The 18913-nt window shown below is 49.6% G+C and overlaps 1 protein-coding gene across 1 annotated transcript in view; it reads right to left on the bottom strand.

The window, feature by feature from the left end:
- Window positions 1-4504: 4504 nt before the first annotated feature.
- AP2B1 (adaptor related protein complex 2 subunit beta 1) overlaps window positions 4505-18913 on the bottom strand; it is a 105547-nt gene continuing 91138 nt past the window's right edge. The window contains exons 21-22 of the mRNA XM_065418074.1: window positions 9095-9249; window positions 4505-7547 (exon numbers count right to left, since the gene is read on the bottom strand). Of these exons, the coding sequence (XP_065274146.1) occupies window positions 7473-7547; window positions 9095-9249 (230 nt within the window). The 3' untranslated portion in view covers window positions 4505-7472. The remainder of the gene's footprint in view (window positions 7548-9094; window positions 9250-18913) is intronic.

Here is an 18913-nt window from a genome sequence, read left to right on the forward strand (position 1 = left end):
AATGAACATTTGCTGCAAGTCTTGCAGCAGCTGGCCAGCCTCCGCACTGTCCCAGATCCATGCTCCTGGATCAGAACCTGCTGCCCCTTCCCCGTGTCGTCGAGAGGGAAAACGTGGAAGTGGCAGGCGAACCAGCAGCTCTTTCCCCCGGAGGGATGTGGAGCAGAGGGGCGCTGCTGGACCAATAGATGAGGGAAATCTTTGATCGCGTTGTGCTGATTCCTTTCAGAGCCCCTTGGCAGCTGGGCTGCCCCACTGAGATGTGCTAAATATGCCTCGCTGTTAACATCCGCATGGCTGGATTAAGGGTGGAAGGATGCACAGGGCAGCTCTGCTTGAGAGCGGGGGCTATTGGATTAACTGCTAGGCTGGCTCCTGTCCCCTATCGGCCAAGCTTTCGGGTGCTGGAATATGGACATGGAAGTGGGATGAGTCCAGCCGAGCCATGGAAGGGGAAGGACTTGGGTTTGTGAGCTCTGCGGCAAAGCAGCTCATCCTGACTGGCTTCCAGGTAACGCAGTTCAGCTCACCTCCCCGCTCTTCCATTGTCACGGGTGTGAAATAAAAGCAGCCGCTCTCCTTGCCTGATGACTCTCTCCCGGGGGCAGGGCTCCAAGAACACGTCTGTCACGAGAGCGCAGGGGGCTCCCAGCTCATCACCCTAGCCAACAAAGAGCAGGCGAGACCCAGAAAGGCAGGGAGATCGCACCTGCTGACACAGCAGGGCAGCAGCAAGGTTGCAGGGACTGTTAGATCTAGGGACTGCTCCCATGATCTCCCTGCTGCGTGGAGCAATAAGACTAGGGCTGGTCCCATAATGTTGAGTTCTTTCAGCCAAAGACCTCCCAATTCTCCCAACTAACTCTTGCTCCTGCCAAACCTTGTCTTAGATCCATTAGAGAGCCCGGCCGAATGGTTAGAGTAGGGGGTGGAGCCAGAAGCCCTGTGCCACTGACCTATGACCTCAGCAAAGTCACTTAATCTCTCTAACTCCATTTCCGTCTCTGTAAAATGGGACTGGTACCACGATCACGGAGGCTGGGGCTACTGAAGTCATGTGTCGATTGTATCCTGGCCAAATTTTATAATTGCAAGAAACATCTAATAACGAGAATGGGTCAAATGTTTTCATTTCAAACGCTTTTGACACAAAAATGCCTTTTTGTTGAAAATGAAAATTTTCATGGAAAATTTGTTATTTTTACCAAGTTTTCCAATTATTATTATTATTTTTTTTTAAACAATAACTGATTTTTTCCCAGTCCTTCCCCAGAGATGCTAGTTTGGGAAGCTGGGAATGGGCGACAGGGGATGGATCACTTGATGATGACCTGCTCTGTTCATTCCCTCTGGGGCACCTGGCACTGGCCGCTGTCGGAAGACAGGACACTGGGCTAGATGGACCCTTGGTCTGACCCAATAGGGTCAGTCTTATGTTCTTATGAGAGAAAGGCAAAGCATTAGTATTTAGAGATGGAGCACGCTGAGGGACAGATGCTAAGTGAGGTTAGGCCGGATGGCAAATCAGTGGCCGAGCCAGGAACGACTGACCACTAGACAACATGCCCGGGCCCAGATCCCCAATGGGAGTTAGAGGCCTAAATACCTTTGAGGATCTGGGCCCCTGTGCTTATGAAAGAGAGAGCTGGAAAGTGCCACTTGAAAGCAGGCTTCTCCCACAACATTTATGACCCTTAACTGCCTCTACTATCCCTTGGCCCCTCGGAGAGGCTGCCATTCGGCAGCAGCTTAGCAACGGGAAGAGAAGTTCAAAGGTAGGGATCAAGGTGAAACCACCCAAAATTAGCCGTTGGGTCTCTGAATAAATAGAATCATAGACTATCAGGGTTGGAAGGGACCTCAGGAGGTCATCTAGTCCAACCCCCTGCTCAAAGCAGGACCAATCCCCAGACAGATTTTTGCCCCAGCTCCCTAAATGGCCCCCTCAAGGATTGAACTCACAACCCTGGGTTTAGCAGGCCAATGCTCAAACCACTGAGCTATCCCCCATAGCACATATGTGGACTAATGACTCCTGCCCACTATGCCACTTCTTCCTCTCTCCCCAGTGCATGGTAAAGGGAGGAAACCAGGAAGGATTAGCTAGAGTGGAGGGAGGCTACCTCCCCTGCCTTCCCCGGAACCCCAGAAGGGTTGGCTCAGCTAAGAATGATTTGGCCTAAGTTACACACAAATAAAGCCGACTCCAGGCCTGACCAATCCGTGCCCAATCGCACCGTGAGGTGCACCTAGTAATAAACCACTGATTGAGCAGCCCGGAGTGTCAGGAAGAGACTCCCTTGAGGGACACTTTCCTGATGGGGGAAGTCTCATTCCCAGCCTTCATGTATCTCATCAGCCGTGCGACATGGACAAATTGGGCCATTAAGCTTCATTTGGACATGTAGTTACTGCGAGAAACTTAGCCAAATGTCTGCACGGTTTATTTTGATAAACTGCTTGGTGCCACGGAGCGAGGAAGAGCTGGTGACAGGGGAACTCATGAGCCTATGCGTCAGCTGTGTCTAATGAGGAACATGGTAGGGAGACAGCAGGATTCAGGAGAGGTTGGTTCGCTTCCCAGCTCTGCTACCGACTCCCTTGTGTGAACCTGGGCAAATCACTTAATCTCTTTGGGGCTCGGTTCTCTTTTACTATGGCTACGGAGCGAGGCCCTCCCACTCGGAAAGCATCGGTAACCCCAGCTCACTGGTGGAAGGTGACAAAGCGCTTGAATACGCTTTGACTTGGTGGAACACAAGGCTGGAGGCAGATTTCAATGGAGCAGCTGCTACAGAAGGGAGTGAATGAAAGGGGTTTCATTAGGCATGGCTCTGGAGCGAGAAAGGGTACGTCTACACTGCAAAACAAACCCCGTGATAGTAAATCTCAGAGCCTGGGTCAGTTGACGCAGGCTCACGCTATAGGGTTAAAAATAACCGTGTCGATGCAGGGGTGCGGGCAGGAGCCCGGGCTCTGACACCCTCCCCCGTCCCAGATTTCAGAGCCCGGGCTCCACACATCTACATGGCTATATTTAGCCCCATAGCACGAACCTGAATCATCTGCCTGGCTGGGAGGCTCGCTGCCACAGGTCTTCTCTTGCAGCGTAGACGTACCCTTACTCAGCAGGGTTTCATATTACAGGGCGCAGGCTGCTGTGGCTAATCTAGGGTTCCTAGATCTCCCCACCTCCCATGGCACTGGTCTGGTATTGGGCCCAAGTCTTCCTTTTACAGCCACCTTCCACCCGCAACATGCTGGCTGCTTTGCTTTTGAGCTCTGTCCTCCTCTCCCAGGCCGGGGCTGACTTAGCATCAGGGCATGATACAGGGGCCGCTCACTGACAAACCCAAGGCTTCAAAGATTCTGAGTCAGGCCTGCAAAAAGCCATGGCTTAAAACCCCGAACTTGTAAAAATAGTTGGGGGACTTTTCCCTTTAGTTTCCTAGTTAAGGCTCCGTTAGGGGACATCCTGTTCAAGAGGCTTTTTCCCATGTGGGCGAGGAACTTGCTCTTACTTTAAATGAAAGCTGAGATTCTCACATGACTCCAGAAACTGGGGCTTTTAAGAACACTAACTGTCACCAGAGCTGGCAACGCTGGGATGCTGTGGGCTCAGCACGGTAACTTCCCAACTACAGGATCGGATCCATTCATGGTCAGCGCCTCCTTCTGAACTGAGACTTTGGTCTGCTGAGACTCCCAAAGGACGAGGGGAAAGCCCACCCATCTCCACCTGCTTGATCCAGCGACGCGCCTGATGTTCTTTATTTTAACCTCTCCACCCTGCCCAGGCTCGGAGTCAGTGATTTAAGTGCAAAGCATCTGGAGCTGAAGGTGGGTGGGAGCCTCAAAGCTGCTCAGCAAAATCAATAGTGCGTTGTAATTTAACTAGCAAATGATAAAGTTGAGTAGAACATCATGGTCTAGTAGCTCCAGGACACCGGAGTGGGAGTCAGGAAACCAGAGTTCTGTTCTCAGCTCTCCCACTGATCTTAGACGTCACCGCCCTACTCTGTGCCTCAGTTTCCCTCCTGCCCGTCATCTGCCCAGTATATTTCGACTGAAAGCTCTTTAGGGTAAAGACTCTCTCACCGTGTGTTCGAGGACTTGGAATAAGGGGGCCCATATCTTGGCGACAGCCTCTGGGTACTATTGTAATGCACACAATAAATAATGCCAAGCACAGGAGGGGAAAGGTACGTTCGCTGGTACGGGTGTTACGGAACATTTGCAGCCAGGGAACAGAGCAGGGTTTTATTTTGGGCGACGGGGGAAATGATCACAAATAAATCTCCAGTCACACGGCACCTTCTCTGCGTCTGACCAGCTTGGGGCAGTCTGAGCACGTTCAAGGTCCGAGATGGACAGAAACGGAGGTCTCTGGTCCATAGGTCACCTGGCAAGGATGCCAGTGCTTCTCAGGAGAGTTATCAGCTGCTCCTGCTGCATCCTCCAGCCCCCCTTCCCAAACAGAGGCACACCACAGCTGGGCGTTCATGTAAATGACAAGTTTATTGACAAGGACAGAAGGTAAAGCTTTACCAACAAGTGAACACATCAGAGTGGATATGCAGTACAATGGAATGGCATCGACGCTGAGCAATTCTCCTTGCCTGCCCTCCGGCTCCCCTTCCCACAGCCCACGCTTCACGGCATGCAGACACACACACAGCACAGGCCCAGAAGAGACGCACAGACACCGCGGGGGGAAGGAGTTCCGGGCAGGCGAGGGCTTTGCTCAGGGTTTTGTTTAATGCTTTCCCGTGTTCAGGCTTTACAGAGGGCTTAACTGAGCAAGACTCGTGCCGTTATTCCCAGGGATCCTCCACCGCTTCTCCCAGGTCAGTGACCTAATCCGGTGCAGGCTCACTGAGCGGCAATCTCCATTAGCCAGCACCACAGCCAGGGGAATACGGGGCGCTGTGCAGAATCTGCCGTCCCTTGGCAGAGAGAGAACAGGGCTTTCCCCTGCTGCCCCCTCACGCCCCCTCTGCCCACCCCCTCCCGTGCACACAGCTGAACTCTACGGTGGAAACTTACGAGAGGCCGGGTGCTGCTTCACAGCTTGGCTCCGAGGGGCGGCTCGAGAGAGGCACGTGCCTCGGCGCACCCAGCACTTTATCAATTACTGTAATAATTATTTCCGCAGTGCTCGCAGCCCAGCTATCCTCAGGGCTTCAGACAACTAATCAAACAGCCAAGCTGGTGCATGCTCAAGTGCCTGGTTTTTACAACTCCGTCCCGCCTTCTGCCCAGCCAGGATTCATGCTGCCAAGCGATCTCTGCACCGAGGACGCAGCTCAGCTCATACAAGCGAAGGATGCAGTTGCTCCCAATCTTCACTCGCTTCCCTGGCTGAGAACTGGCTTCAACCTGAGTCTCCCTGCCATGGAACCACATTTCATCCCGCCCGTGACCTGGCCTACCCTCGCTGGCCCCTTCCCTTCCCCCTTATTCTCCAGGGCCACCGTTACAGTCCCGTTCTGTAGCCCCAGATTCACATGCACCTCACAGGTGATCCCCGCCCGGTCTCGGGGTTCAAGAGCACAGGCTCTGAGGGTTGTATGTGGTCATGTTAAGGGGGTCGCTTCACTCCTGGGGGAAGCGCTGTGCCAAGCATCAGCTGAGAGCAGTGGGGACTGCAGAAGCTGTTCTGGGGCTGGGTTGACACATTCAGCTATGTAGATGGACCGATGGATAGAGCCAAGCCAGCTACTATCCCCGCTTTTGTTTCACCTTTCATGGGGTCTATTCCAGCGCCTTGCCTGTGACAGGGAAACTCCCTGGCTGGCAGGAAGCCCAAACAGCCACCCTCCACCCTGGGAGCCTGCTGCGTGAGCAGGAGCTGCAACAGAGAGGAGTAAGGGAGCCAGTGAGTTTCAGACGCTAGGACCCCTAATGACCCGCAGTCTATTGCCTTTGGCACAGAAAGCCCAGCTCTGGCGACGGGATGGAGGGGACGAGCCTGTGAGATCACCTCACCTACAGCACCCACTGGCCCCTGCAGCAGTAGGGTCGTCCGGAGCTGAGGGTTTACAGGGCTGGAGATTGCACTCAAGACTCTCCCCCATCACTAAATATTTTGCGTGTCACAAGTGGGGGGGAGGTGAGCTGCGACTCCCAATCAGCTTCTCGGCGACTCTCCTTTGCACCCCTGCATAATGGGTGCTTCCTCCTCAGCCACTTTTGACGGCAAGCTTTCCAGGGCTCTGGGAGAAAAGGCTTTCCAAAGCCCGGGGCAACTTGCCCCGCAGTGCCAGTGACCGCAGGTGTAAGGGGGGCGAGGAGGGGCTTGGACTCCTCCAGCGAATTTAACCCAAAGCGCACAGCCAGATGCTGCCGTGTCCCCCAGCTTTCGCACTCACACCTCAGCAGGCAAGCGCTCGAGGATGCTCCCACAGAGAACCGTAGGCAAAGCGGCTGTGACCATCCTCTGCCGAGATTCAGATTTCCCGCACAGGTCCTTCAGCCTGGACAGCAGGCGGAGCTAGGCATAACCCAACTCAGCTAGCTGAAGCTGGCCCAGCGGGAGGAAGGCAGACAGGCTGTCGCAGGAAGACACAGGGAATGAGCGGGAAAGGGGAAAAAAGGCAATGACTGCACCCCGTGCTCTGCCAAGAGCCTTGCATTCTGGGAGTCAGACCTGCTGTTTCCTTCCTCGTTTTGCCATCTGCTGCCCCATTATCAAACCAGACCCTACCAGCTCCTACTTCCCCATGCAATGAAGACCCACTTCCAAACCCCAGGACCGCAACCAGGCAAGATAGCTGGGGCAGAGATTTCTGGGATGAGCATCGGGTACGACACACAAGTACGACCCAAAGCCCCATCCAACCCAAGTAGATGCACCTTGGGTCTGAACTGGCTCTCTCCACACGTCACTGGCTCCTCAAGGCTACGCTAGTCCTAGCTCACCTGCGTTCCCGTGGATGTTTTCACTACTCCAGATCTGTGTTTTGTTTTTTTTTCCCTTTTTTCATCTGGTTACAATACAAAAAAAACCCCAAACGTATAAAAAATATAAAATAATAAAGTGCAGTTTGTGTTTCTATGATGCCTTTGCCTTGTTTTAATGAACAAGAGACTTGTCTTTTTCGGGTTTTAAACGAGCCATATATTACAAAATATCAACTACGCCTAACGCGGTTTAGAAAACGCTAAAACATTGGCACGAGATGGAAAAGCCCACAAGAAAGAACGACAGAACAGTGGCGCTGGGGGGACACGGGAGTGGTTGAAGCAGTGGTTACAAAGTTTCCATGGACGCTAAAAATATCAAACAGTTGTTCCCTATATTATTATTAGCATGTGGATACTAATCGCTACCTTGGTTTCTCGGTGCGTTTGTCTGAAATCCTACACATGAATACAGCTGCTTCCAGTTAGAGTTCTTTGCCTGCACCGATAACGGGAGGATCCGGAGTCTCCCTTCCTCCCTCTGCGGAGTGAGACATGGACCCATGCTGTTAGTTTTTCAAAATGCCGTCGTAGACCTGGTAGATGTACTGGGACACTTCAGGAGCCCGGCACTTCAGGGACAGCTAGGAGAGAAGTGAAGCCGAGGTTAGTGTAAGAAGGCAGCAGATAACACACAGCCCATCTCTACTAGCTAGTCTGTTAATCCCTCAGGATCCATTTCACTGCATTGGATCCAGACTCCACCCAGTCTAATACACAGCGAGGCTGCCACGATGCATCACCCACTCTGCAAGGTGCTATGCACACCAATGGTGCTGCACACAGATGTCTAACGGAGAGTCAGTCTGGCCTAACATAGGTAGGCAAAGACAAGTAACACTTTCCTGTCCCCACCGTTCAAGTTCTTCTGCCCTAACGATTGTGCACCTTGAGCTGGGTTGACTGAAGACCGAACCCAGAACCCTGTGGATCTCAAAGCATGAGCCTCTACTAGTTGGGCTAAAAGACCATGTCCCTTAACTCTGTTGCAGCAGCAGACTCAAACCTCAAAGGGGTGACAAAGAGCCATACCGGGTTAGCACAGGTTACCATTGTCTTTTCCAGGATACCAGTTTTTTTTTTTTTTTTTAATTTACATACAACTTCAAATATTTAGTCCCAGTTGCTGTCCACCAAAGCGCTGAGTTCTGCAAAAGCACACTCCCACTCACGTAGGAAAAGCTAGCCAATTTTGTGACAGAATTGGGGAAATGAGCAAAAGAAGATAAATGGGACCCCACCCTTACGAATGCTTACTCCTTAGCGGTATGATTAATAGACCTGCACCAATGTTCAATGGGGGACCTGTACACTCCTGACAGTCCTATCCCACAGAATCAGAATTCACACCACATTAAACCAAGATAATGCCAGTGGTATTCGGCTGGCGTAGGTCAATAACCTTGAGAGGTGCTTTCCCTTAAGGGCAATGCTAACCACCAAGCTGCCAATTCCCAACAGCAGACCAGCTCACAAATCAGAGCCCTGCTCGCACGACAAACTTCCTTTTCGGCAGTATATTTTCAAGGGTTTTAATTGTTTTCCTTCCACACAAAGGGCCCCCCGGGGTGTGCCTTGAGATTCTCAAACCAGGAGAGAGACTCCATCAGCAGCGAGAAGAATCTACAACAATAAGCAGTAGGGAGGCAGGCCAGTTAAAGGAAGTAGCTACATGTGGGACAAGCAGCGCGCTTGCCTATGAGTGGCTGCCACAGAGGCCAGGCCAAGGAAATCTCCCAAGTCTGGACAGCTGGTCTATGCTTCAACAGCTCAGCATGGCACAAATCTAGTCTTGTTTACTAGAGGGGGAGGTGGAAAGGCAGAGGTTGGGGAGAATTCTGGCAATGCTTTTGTGTTGATTTCTCTTGGCTAATTCGAGTGGTAACAATCTCGGCCAATAAACGCCTGCTGCTGAGTCAGCATTAACCTAGCTCAGCGGGTCACTAACGTAGCTATCATCAGTGGGTTCCCAACTCCTCCCAGCTCAGCAGAGATTTCCTTTGGCGCTGAAATTAACAGGCCCTGCCCCAAATGAGCACGCTGGGAAGAAGCAGGCTCAGATTTGACATAGCTTATGAAAGGATGTGTGGCCTCTCCTCTCCGCCCCATGCCAAGAGCCCAAGGGTCTTACTGTGTAATTCGGGTTCCCAGGTTGGATACGTAGCTCAGCCAAGATCCAGATGCCATTGGTGAGCTTCAGAGACTGGTAGAGCATGTCCTGGCCTTCCACATTCCTCTTGGCAATGGTGTAAACATTGTTGTTCTGCAGCTTACTGGAAACGGTGTCTTCAAACAGAAAAACACCTATTAAATCAAGTGTGCACACCAGACACACAGAACTACACCCCCAAATGTCACCTGTGTTATCCTAGAACCCCTAGTCACGGACCATGGGCCCACTGTGCTAGGCAGTGTACAAACAGAACAGGAGTGCACAGACGAGGAAGAACTGGCAACTGCATGAGACAGTGAGTCTACGGGGGAAGGCGCACATCGGAGAATGAGGCAAGAGCAAGATTTGGTCACAAGTGTTCCATCTCCCTGGAGACCTCCCTTCGGATTTGGGTCTCCCTCAGGGATCCCTCTCCCACCTCCACGATCACACTACTCTAGGCAAGGCGAGAGTACAGCAAGGCCCGGGTCCCTTCCGTGAGCTGCAGATTCCTAAAAAAAAGCCCAGAACTTGGACAGGCTGATTTTGGACATTGTGCCCTGCGCTTCCAAGCCAGAGGATGCTGCTTGGTAAGAACAAATGAGTTCACTGCCTAAATCTCAACTTTGGCTTCTCAGTCATTAACACAATTCTCTGCACCCTGAATTCAAACCCTTTTCAGTGACTTAGCGGGTGAGAGAAAACGCCTTTCCCATCTGCCTCCCGGCAGTGCGGCCGTGATGAGGTTTTTATACAATTTGTGACTGTAGCACTCGGGAGAGACGTATGATTTTACCTGCACATAAATATACGGCTGTAACCATGACACCTATTTCTCAGGCACCTTACAGCGAAACAGCAGCAGCAGCAGGGATCCAGAATACACAGCATCCAAATCAATGGCCCACACTGATGGCCTGTGGAACCCAAAACCCAATTTAAGGGATGGGATGGCTGTGGTCTTTTTGAGGCCAGAAGGAAGAAACTCTGGGCCATAGAGGCCAAGATATGAGCAGTGCCCCTGTAAGTCTCATTCCTAAAGCCACACAACCTGCTGACCTAGGAAAGCAAGTTCAGTAGACGAGAACGGAAGAATGGCCATATTGGGTCAAGACCATGGTCCATTCCTGCCCAGCGTCCTCTCTCCAACAGTGGCCAATACTGGAGCTTCGGGGACAATGTCCAGAACAGGGCAATTCTGGAGTGATCCACCCCTCTTCCATTCCCAGCTTTTGATAGTCAGGGGAATCTTGAGATAACCACAAACGTCCCTTGAGGTCCCAGCCACTCCTGGCTGTGGGTTACCGGGGTAATTCCCTGGCTTTCCAGGACGTTACTTACGGCAGTAAGTTCAGCTGATGTTCTATCTACTAGTTCACCAGGTGGTTCTTGTGTTCTAGCCAACTTCCAGTTGGCCTGAAGATGCTGGCACAAAGTGGGACTGGACTCAAGCTGCGCCAGGCTGCCAGTCCTTTTGCTCCAATCACTAGACCACATGGTCACCCTTCTGCGTATTAGCTGAGGGCGCAATTATTCACAGGCTCAGGAAATTCAGGAAAGGGAGGAACAAGGATGTGGCCTGTGTTCCCAGAATCGCCTTCCTGAGCAAAAAGGGGGATAGAAGCTCCTCAAGCAATGCATGCTGGGGGAGCCTTCTGATGCCCGTTTTGAAAACCCAGCTCCCTCCTTTGCTCCAAAACTGTTACAAGTGTTTACCGCACAGGTGAGCTGAAGGCACTCGGCTGATTAGAGCATGGCATTTTCAACTCGCCCACTAGAGAGAGCAGAAGGAAAGTTCAATACCGTCTGTTTCCAACCTCACAAATTCAACCGCTCCCTTGTGCCAGATCAGCCTACAGGTGAGGACGAGGGCCTGTGTGGGAAACGAATGGGCTGGGCTGTGTCGGACCCTGGTCAGTAGCTTGTACTTTCCACAGCAACCAGGAAGATGGAGAGGAAAATGCAAACTTGGTTGCAAGCAGCTGGGAAGACCCAGCATGCCCTTTGGAAACAGTGGCAAATAAACCTCAAGGCAAGCAGGCAGAGGGCACTGGCCCAGAAAACTCACTACATGAAAAGGGATGGTGTGGTGGCAGGACAGTACACCATCCACATAGGGAGTGGGTACCTGACCAGCCAGCGCCTTCGGTCGCCCATGTTCACGAATACTAAACTCCAGAGTGCCACACAAAGGTTTTGTTTAAAGAATGGAAGCAATTAAGTCAGCGCTGGAGCAGGGGGGGTCAAAGGAGGAGCATCTAAGCCTCACTCCATACAGCAGAGAGCAGGGAAGGGGTCTGACTTCGCATGCTGCGAGCTTGCCCTGGAGCAGCTGCCCCTCTTCCTCCGCTTAGCCAGCAGGTGGGGGCCACAGCTGAGTTGCTGCAGAATCGATTACCCCTGAAGAGCCGAGCAGCTCTCTCCACAGCATGGGAACTTTGAGTTCAGGCTTTACTCAGTGACGACCAGCAGCTGGACTAACCCCTGCTCCTGAAGGCTTTGGGACAGCGATTTGCAGAGGATGGGCACGGTTCATGCGGCTAACTACCCAGACAGTCAGGTTTGGGTTTTCCTCTCTTCCTTGGTTACTATGGAAACTAGGAGAGGCAAGTAATTAATGAATTCCTGAGTTAAAACCCCTCACTCCCCATTTCTCCTCCTCCCCCATACGAAGGGCCCACCTGGGTTAGGAAAAGATGCAGAGCAGAACAGTCCGCTCCTAAGCGCAAACGGAGCTGGAACAGGCACGGAGGGGCTCTGTTACAAGCCGTATCAGCTGACAATTGTGCTGGGCACAGACAGGCCCCTGCCAGGGATCAGGAGACGACCAACACACTTGTTTCTTGTGCAACCCAAGCAGATTGCCACATAGAAAAATCTGCAGAGGACCTCAAAGGCAAAGATCTACTAATGGTGGGGATGCCACATTGGGCAGTTGGTCCTGTCCGAAAGGAACATCAACCACATAGTAGTTGCAACTTAGGGGTAGATTCGCTTCCCATGTGGAATGGAATGGGTCATGTTTAAACCCGTACATTTAGCAGCTGCTGCTCCCTGGCAGTGCACACAGCGGCAGAGTACCGGCTCTATAGCTTCCGATACCTTCGCTCCAGTTACATTAATGATGGTTGCTACCAATACATCACAGAGGGCGAGGCGCATCCTTGCACGGGATTGGCATCCTGACAGCCTGGATTCCGTCGGTGCAAACTCAAGGCTCTGACCCCCAACGGGGGCACTGAATCTAATCGCAATTGGAGCCCTTAAGTCTAAAGCGTGAACCTGCTGAGAAGCATTTATTGGCCTCTTACTAGCAGCAAGCCTTGAAGATGCTAGAGAATTGCTAATTCGGCCAAGCGTGTCATTTCCAGACGAGGAAACTGGAGCTGAGCGGTCCAAGGTGATGCCTGTCCAAGATCACGCAGGAAGACAGAGCTGGGGTTAGAACTCCCAGTCTCCTGCTTTTGCTGTCTTGGAAGCGCGTCATAAGATCCCTGGACACAGAAGCCATCAGGTTACTCAACCACTTATAACAATCCAAAGCAGTGACAACACAAGCCGAGCGTACTGGGGCTTGGATTGTCACTTGAATCTTTCTGCCTCCGTCTCTATTAATACAGACTTCAGGATACACACACTGGAGAGCAAGTGTCATTTCCAATTCCCTTCCATCCCCAGGTAGCAGCTCCAGCCACTTCTCTGTGAGCAAGTCTAAACCAATGTCAGTTTCTCCAAGATCAGGCAGTGTCGCTAGGCAACAGTGCCAGGCAGTGCCTTGCTCAAGCAGGACAGTTAATGCCATGCGACAGCGCTGCCGTTATAAACAGACATTTGCTGGGAGCTGGGAGATCGGCCTTGCTTTGAATTGTGCTGTGTGTTTATCAGTGAGAGGAACGGCAAAGCCTCAGTTAATGACCACACGGAAAAAGCAGAAGCTTGTAAAAAGGCTATGCTGACTGCGCGCAGACTCCCTTCTCTGCGCCTACAGGACCCAATGACAGTGCAAACCAATCTGAAGAACGTATGGTTCCTTTAGCAGCGCAGGATAAGCGGCATCTGTTCTCAATATGCAACTTCAAATAGGATTTTGTGAGGGGTTGGTTTTTTTTAAAACATGTTTGTCTTCTATACAGACAGGGTTATTTTTAATTGAATTTTTAGATTAAAAAGGTATGACAGAAGGAGTTTTCCTTCTGGGGAAAGCTCTCAAATACATAACAGACACAGCCATCCACCTTTCGCATGCCATGCATACTTCTGCCCATACTTTTTAATGACAAATTACCGTTGTCGGATTGGGGGGAGAGGGGGGGAGGAAGGGATGAGATGCCAATTGCTAATTAAGGCCTCCCTCCTGCAAAGACTTGCTTTACATTGCAAGCAGTTGCAATGGCCTCTATGGACCACTTGCTTGTGTAAAGTTAAGCACATGCATAAGTCTTTGCAGAATCAGGGCCTAATTGTATAAAGGGAAAATAAGATTAATATATCATGCTCAAAAATATGTGAACTGTGCATTTTGTAACACAGGGAATTCACACACACTGAACCAGATTGCTAATCACATCTAACTAGGTCCCGGATACAGGATCACATATATGAAGCTTTGCCACCTACTTATTGAGATGGGCCTTTTTTTGAGTTCAGAGCCCTCAGTACCATTCAGCAGTGAACAGTGGAAATCAGCAAACAAAACCTAATAATTTCGTCTGCAGTCGTGCGACCCTCAAATGCCTCCCTGTGCTTCTAGCGACATCTGACAGAGTCTGTGTAGCCAGTGAAGAGATGGGTTCAAGCAGAAGGTGCATCTGCAAACCTTGCCTGATCCCATCGGGAAGAATCACAGTCGTTTCCAACTGATGTCAGAAGCACAGGGCTTTGACTTCAGCTGCATGATCAAGGAGAAGCTGGGCTGTGAAGGAGACAATGCTTAAAACACAAGCAACCTCATAGTGGGAATGCAGGGAAATGCCAGAAAAGGGCATGCATGCTTGTTTCTGAGTTTGCTCCAGCATGAAAGTCTCTTTCTAATTTAGAAAGCCAGGATGGGTTAAGATATTAACAACAATCCTGGAATCTCTTAGCTAATCACGGTCTCTACTTGTGCATCTTTACGGAGACAGAAGATTCTGCATCATTTCAGTCGAGACATTCTGGATTGGCCAAGAGATTGCAAATGTAGCAGCTGCCTGGCTTCAGCCCTCTTTACAGATGTGTCTGAATTCCGTGCTGCTGGAGGTGCCGGACTGGCGAGCAGCCTTGGTGGCTAAATACTATTTGGCCATAGAACAAGGCAGCAGTGCAAGCTTCCCACTGCTCACGGGGTTTAATTCTGACATGGAGGAGCCCACCTTTAAGGTTGCGGGGGAGGGGGTTTCCATACCCATTCAATAATTGGCGCCTCTGCTCCGAGTGCCAGCAAAAGCACCAGTTGGACAGGTGGTGGTGGTGGTGGTGGGGAGTTCGTTTATAATGTGGACGTCTGTCCTCCGGGAAGTGGACTGAGACCCACCAATCCATCAGAGAGACCACTGAGCAGGCAGATGGTAACTACCGTCCATACCAATCTGGGCTGCCACTGAAATCAGAGCTTGAGGCGAAAAGTGCCCTGAGTCAGACTGTCAAGGGTATTTAGGTACCTAAAGATCAGATGGGAGCCTAGCAAGGTGTACAAAACGCCTATGGGAGTCAGACACCTAACCTGTTTGTGTAGATTCTACTAGGTGCCCATCTACATTTTTAGGTGCCTAACCACCTTGGAAAATCTGGCCCCATGTCCCACGCACTGTCCAATCCCCCCAAGTCCTCAGCCAACGTGTACAAGCGTCGCCCACAACCGGCAAAAGGAGCTAAGACCAGTTACGGAACATGGACCTATTTGTGCTGTAAAGATCCTGCCCATGAGGAAGGTTCCCCTCCTTTAGAAGGGTGGCTGTATTTCACCCCGCATACGGAGAACTAGGGCCATATTTTCAAAATTGCTGAATGCCCAGCTCCTCCCCAATGGAAATCTGGTTGTTTCATTTAGGTGTGCCAATGGAAGCACTGGGGTGCTGAAATCCTGTCCCATCTTGTTCTTTGAACAGATTTATCACACCAACTCTGGTAGCAGAATTAGCTTCACTGTATTCAAACCATCTCTCGGCAGCAATGGGGCTGGAGAGGACTTGGAATGTTCCTTTGTCTAAAAGTGGCTCTCTTATTTTCTTCCCAGTACATTACATACAAAGCACAGAACTACGGTGACTAAGAGATCAAAAGCATTCTTTAGATTAGGCCCAAGTATTAAAGTGCAAACCAGTGAACGGTTTCATTTGTATGTCAAGGGTCGGGCGAAGAGCAGAAAACAAAAGGCATGGATTGTATGGGAAAATAATAGAAATGTACTAAGATATTAATAAAAACACACTGGACTGAAAATAATGGGACTGTCATTCCATCCCAGGGTTCTGGGGACACTGATAAAGCAGCAGGTCAAATAAGGTTATCAGAACTGCTCAACAGAATGACAGCGAGATTACATACAGCCAGACTGGCATTATTTTTTAATTGTATGTGTGCATGTACATACACACACACACGGAATTCCCATCGTGGAAGGGTTTTAAGAACAGGTTGGACACATACCTGCCAGGGATGGTCTAGGTTTCCTTGGTCCTGCCTCAGCACTGGGGGATGGACTAAATAACCTCTTCCACCCCTACATTTTTATGATTCTATGACACACCTACAGACAATACGGCTCTTGTTTTATTTGAAGGGCTTGTCTGGACTAGGGTACAAGGTGCATTTTTAAAATGTATTAGCTAAAATATGCTGGCAGTCAGACTAGATGATAATATATAGCCCCTTTTGGCCTTAAAAATCTATTAACATCTTTTAACTAACATGTTTTAAGAAATTATAGTGTGAAAAAGGAAAATTGTATTTTAACATGCATTAGCTAAGGGAGGAGAATGTGCATTTTGCAAAAAATTACCTAAGCTAAATACATTTATGAATTTGGTATCGCACATGCATGGTAGGAACGCTGACTGATGCTGGGAGCTATGAACCTGTTTAATAGCATATCCAGATGGCAGCTCGGACATCTCATGAGTAAGAATTTCAGTGCAGAACAGGACTCTGTATTGAAATCTTTCTACGCCACTGGAGTTTCTAAACTTTGCCCCTCACTGCTCTGGAGGTCTCAGCTTTTTAAGCTCGTCTCGCCTTTTAACTGGATTTTCCCTGCCTTTTCACGTGAGCAGAATAATCAAGGTACCAAAGTCTTAAATTAGCATAAAAGCCACGATATGAGAAAATGGAGGTTGTACCTTTAATCTTACCTCTGACCCTTTGTGTGTATCCATGACAACAATCTTTAATTACATGATCACAATCTTTAATTACATGATCACATGGTTTCTCCACTAAAATATCATAACTGTTTCCCTATGGCCTCAGATACATGAGCAGAACCTGAATGTATTTAAAATATAAAATGCACCCATATGTATACCTTAAATAGTAGATGAGTCTATGTATTCACACTCTGGCCCAAATCTGCATGCCACTGCAGCAAGACCCACTGATTGCAATGGGACTCATGAGGGCATTGTAGTCACTTGTGGGATTGGGGGCATAGGCCCAGATTTTAAAAAGTATGTAGATGTTGCTGCACTCAGCATTGCAACGCCTAACTGATTTAGGAGCCTAAATCGCTTTTTGAAAATGAGGCATAGGCTCCTAGACCCGTGAGGTGTTGAAGCGCTGAGTGCAGCCTCACCTAACTACCTTTAAAAATCGGAGATTCAAGGGACAAAGTCACATCTAGTCCATCCGGGGGAGACAAGCGTAGGATTGCTCCTTCCAGTACATTTTGCCCACAGATTCAGTAACATTTGAAATGTCTTTATGTTTGTGTTTCGATCTGCCTTTTATTTAAGGAAAAACGATAAATAACCAGAGTTATTAGGCGAAAGGTGCTTTGAAATCTGACTGCTGCCCAGTGACAGACACACAATCCTGGATGTACAGTACTGTAGAGCACAGAGCCAGACAAGAAATTAGCAAGCTGCATCCCTGACTCAGTAAAAAACCCATCTCTGCTGTAAAGAGATTTATTTGTAATTTAAATATCCCATAGACTCATAGACTCATAGACTTTAAGGTCAGAAGGGACCAATATGGTCATCTAGTCTGACCTCCCGCATGATGCAGGCCACAAAAGCTGACTCACCCACAACAGAATCTTCCAGCCTACGACCCCTGCCCTATGCTGCGGAGGAAGGCGAAAAACCTCCAGGGCCTCTGCCAATCTACCCTGGAGGAAAATTCCTTCCCGACCCCAAATATGGCGATCAGCAGAACCCCGAGCATACAGGCAAGATTCTACAGCCGGACCCTCATTTTACCCGCGATGGCCCGTTAATGCCTATTTGACTAAAATCACATTATCCCATCAAACCATTCCCTCCATAAACTTATCAAGCCTAATCTTGAAGCCAGAGAGGTCCTTTGCCCCCACCGTTTCCCTCGGAAGGCTGTTCCAAAATTTTACCCCTCTGACGGTTAGAAACCTTCGTCTAATTTCAAGCCTAAACTTCCCCACGGCCAGTTTATATCCATTCGTTCTCGTATCCACATTACTACTAAGCTGAAATAATTCCTCTCCCTCCTTGGTATTAATCCCTTTGATATATTTAAAGAGAGCAATCATATCCCCCCTCAGCCTTCTTTTGGTTAGGCTAAACAAACCGAGCTCCTCGAGTCTCCTTTCATAGGAAAGGTTTTCCATTCCTCGGATCATCCTAGTGGCCCTTCTCTGTACCCGTTCCAGTTTGAGTTCATCCTTTTTAAACATAGGAGACCAGAACTGCACACAGTACTCCAAATGAGGTCTCACCAGCGCCTTGTATAACGGAAGCAGCACCTCCCTGTCCCTACTAGAAATACCTCGCCTAACGCATCCCAAGATCGCATTAGCTTTTTTCACAGCCACGTCACATTGCCGACTCATAGTCATCCTGCGATCAACCAGGACTCCGAGGTCCTTCTCCTCCTCCGTCACTTCCAACCTATGCGTCCCTAACTTATAACTAAAATTCTTGTTAGTCATCCCTAAATGCATCACCTTACACTTCCCACTATTAAATCTCATCCTATTATTGTTACTCCAATTTACAAGGTCATCCAAGTCTCCCTGCAAAATATCCCGATCCTTCTCCGAATTGGCAATACCTCCCAACTTTGTGTCATCCGCAAACTTTATCAGCCCACTCCTACATTCGGTTCCGAGGTCAGTAACGAATAGATTAAATAAAATCGGACCCAAAACCGAACCTTGAGGAACCCCACTGGTGACCCCCCTCCAACCCGACAGTTCCCCTTTCAGTACTACCCGCTGCAGTCTCCCCTTTAACCAGTTCTCTATCCACCTCTGGATTTTCATATCGATCCCCATCTTTTCTAATTTAACCAGTAATTCCTCGTGCGGCACAGTATCAAACGCTTTACTAAAATCTAGGTAAATTAGATCCACCGCATTTCCTTTATCTAGAAGGTCTGTTACTTTCTCAAAAAAGGAGATCAAGTTGGTTTGGCACGATCTTCCTTTCGTAAACCCATGTTGTAACTTGTCCCAATTGCCATTCACCTCAAGGTCCTTATCTACTTTTTCCTTCAAAATTTTTTCCAAGACCTTGCATACTACAGAAGTTAAACTAACAGGCCTGTAGTTACCCGGGTCACTTTTTATCCCCTTCTTGAAAATAGGAACCACATTAGCTATTTTCCAGTCCATCGGTACCTCCCCCG

This window comes from Emys orbicularis, chromosome 17 (assembly GCF_028017835.1).
Source record: "Emys orbicularis isolate rEmyOrb1 chromosome 17, rEmyOrb1.hap1, whole genome shotgun sequence".
Classification (NCBI taxonomy): Eukaryota; Metazoa; Chordata; order Testudines; family Emydidae; genus Emys; species Emys orbicularis.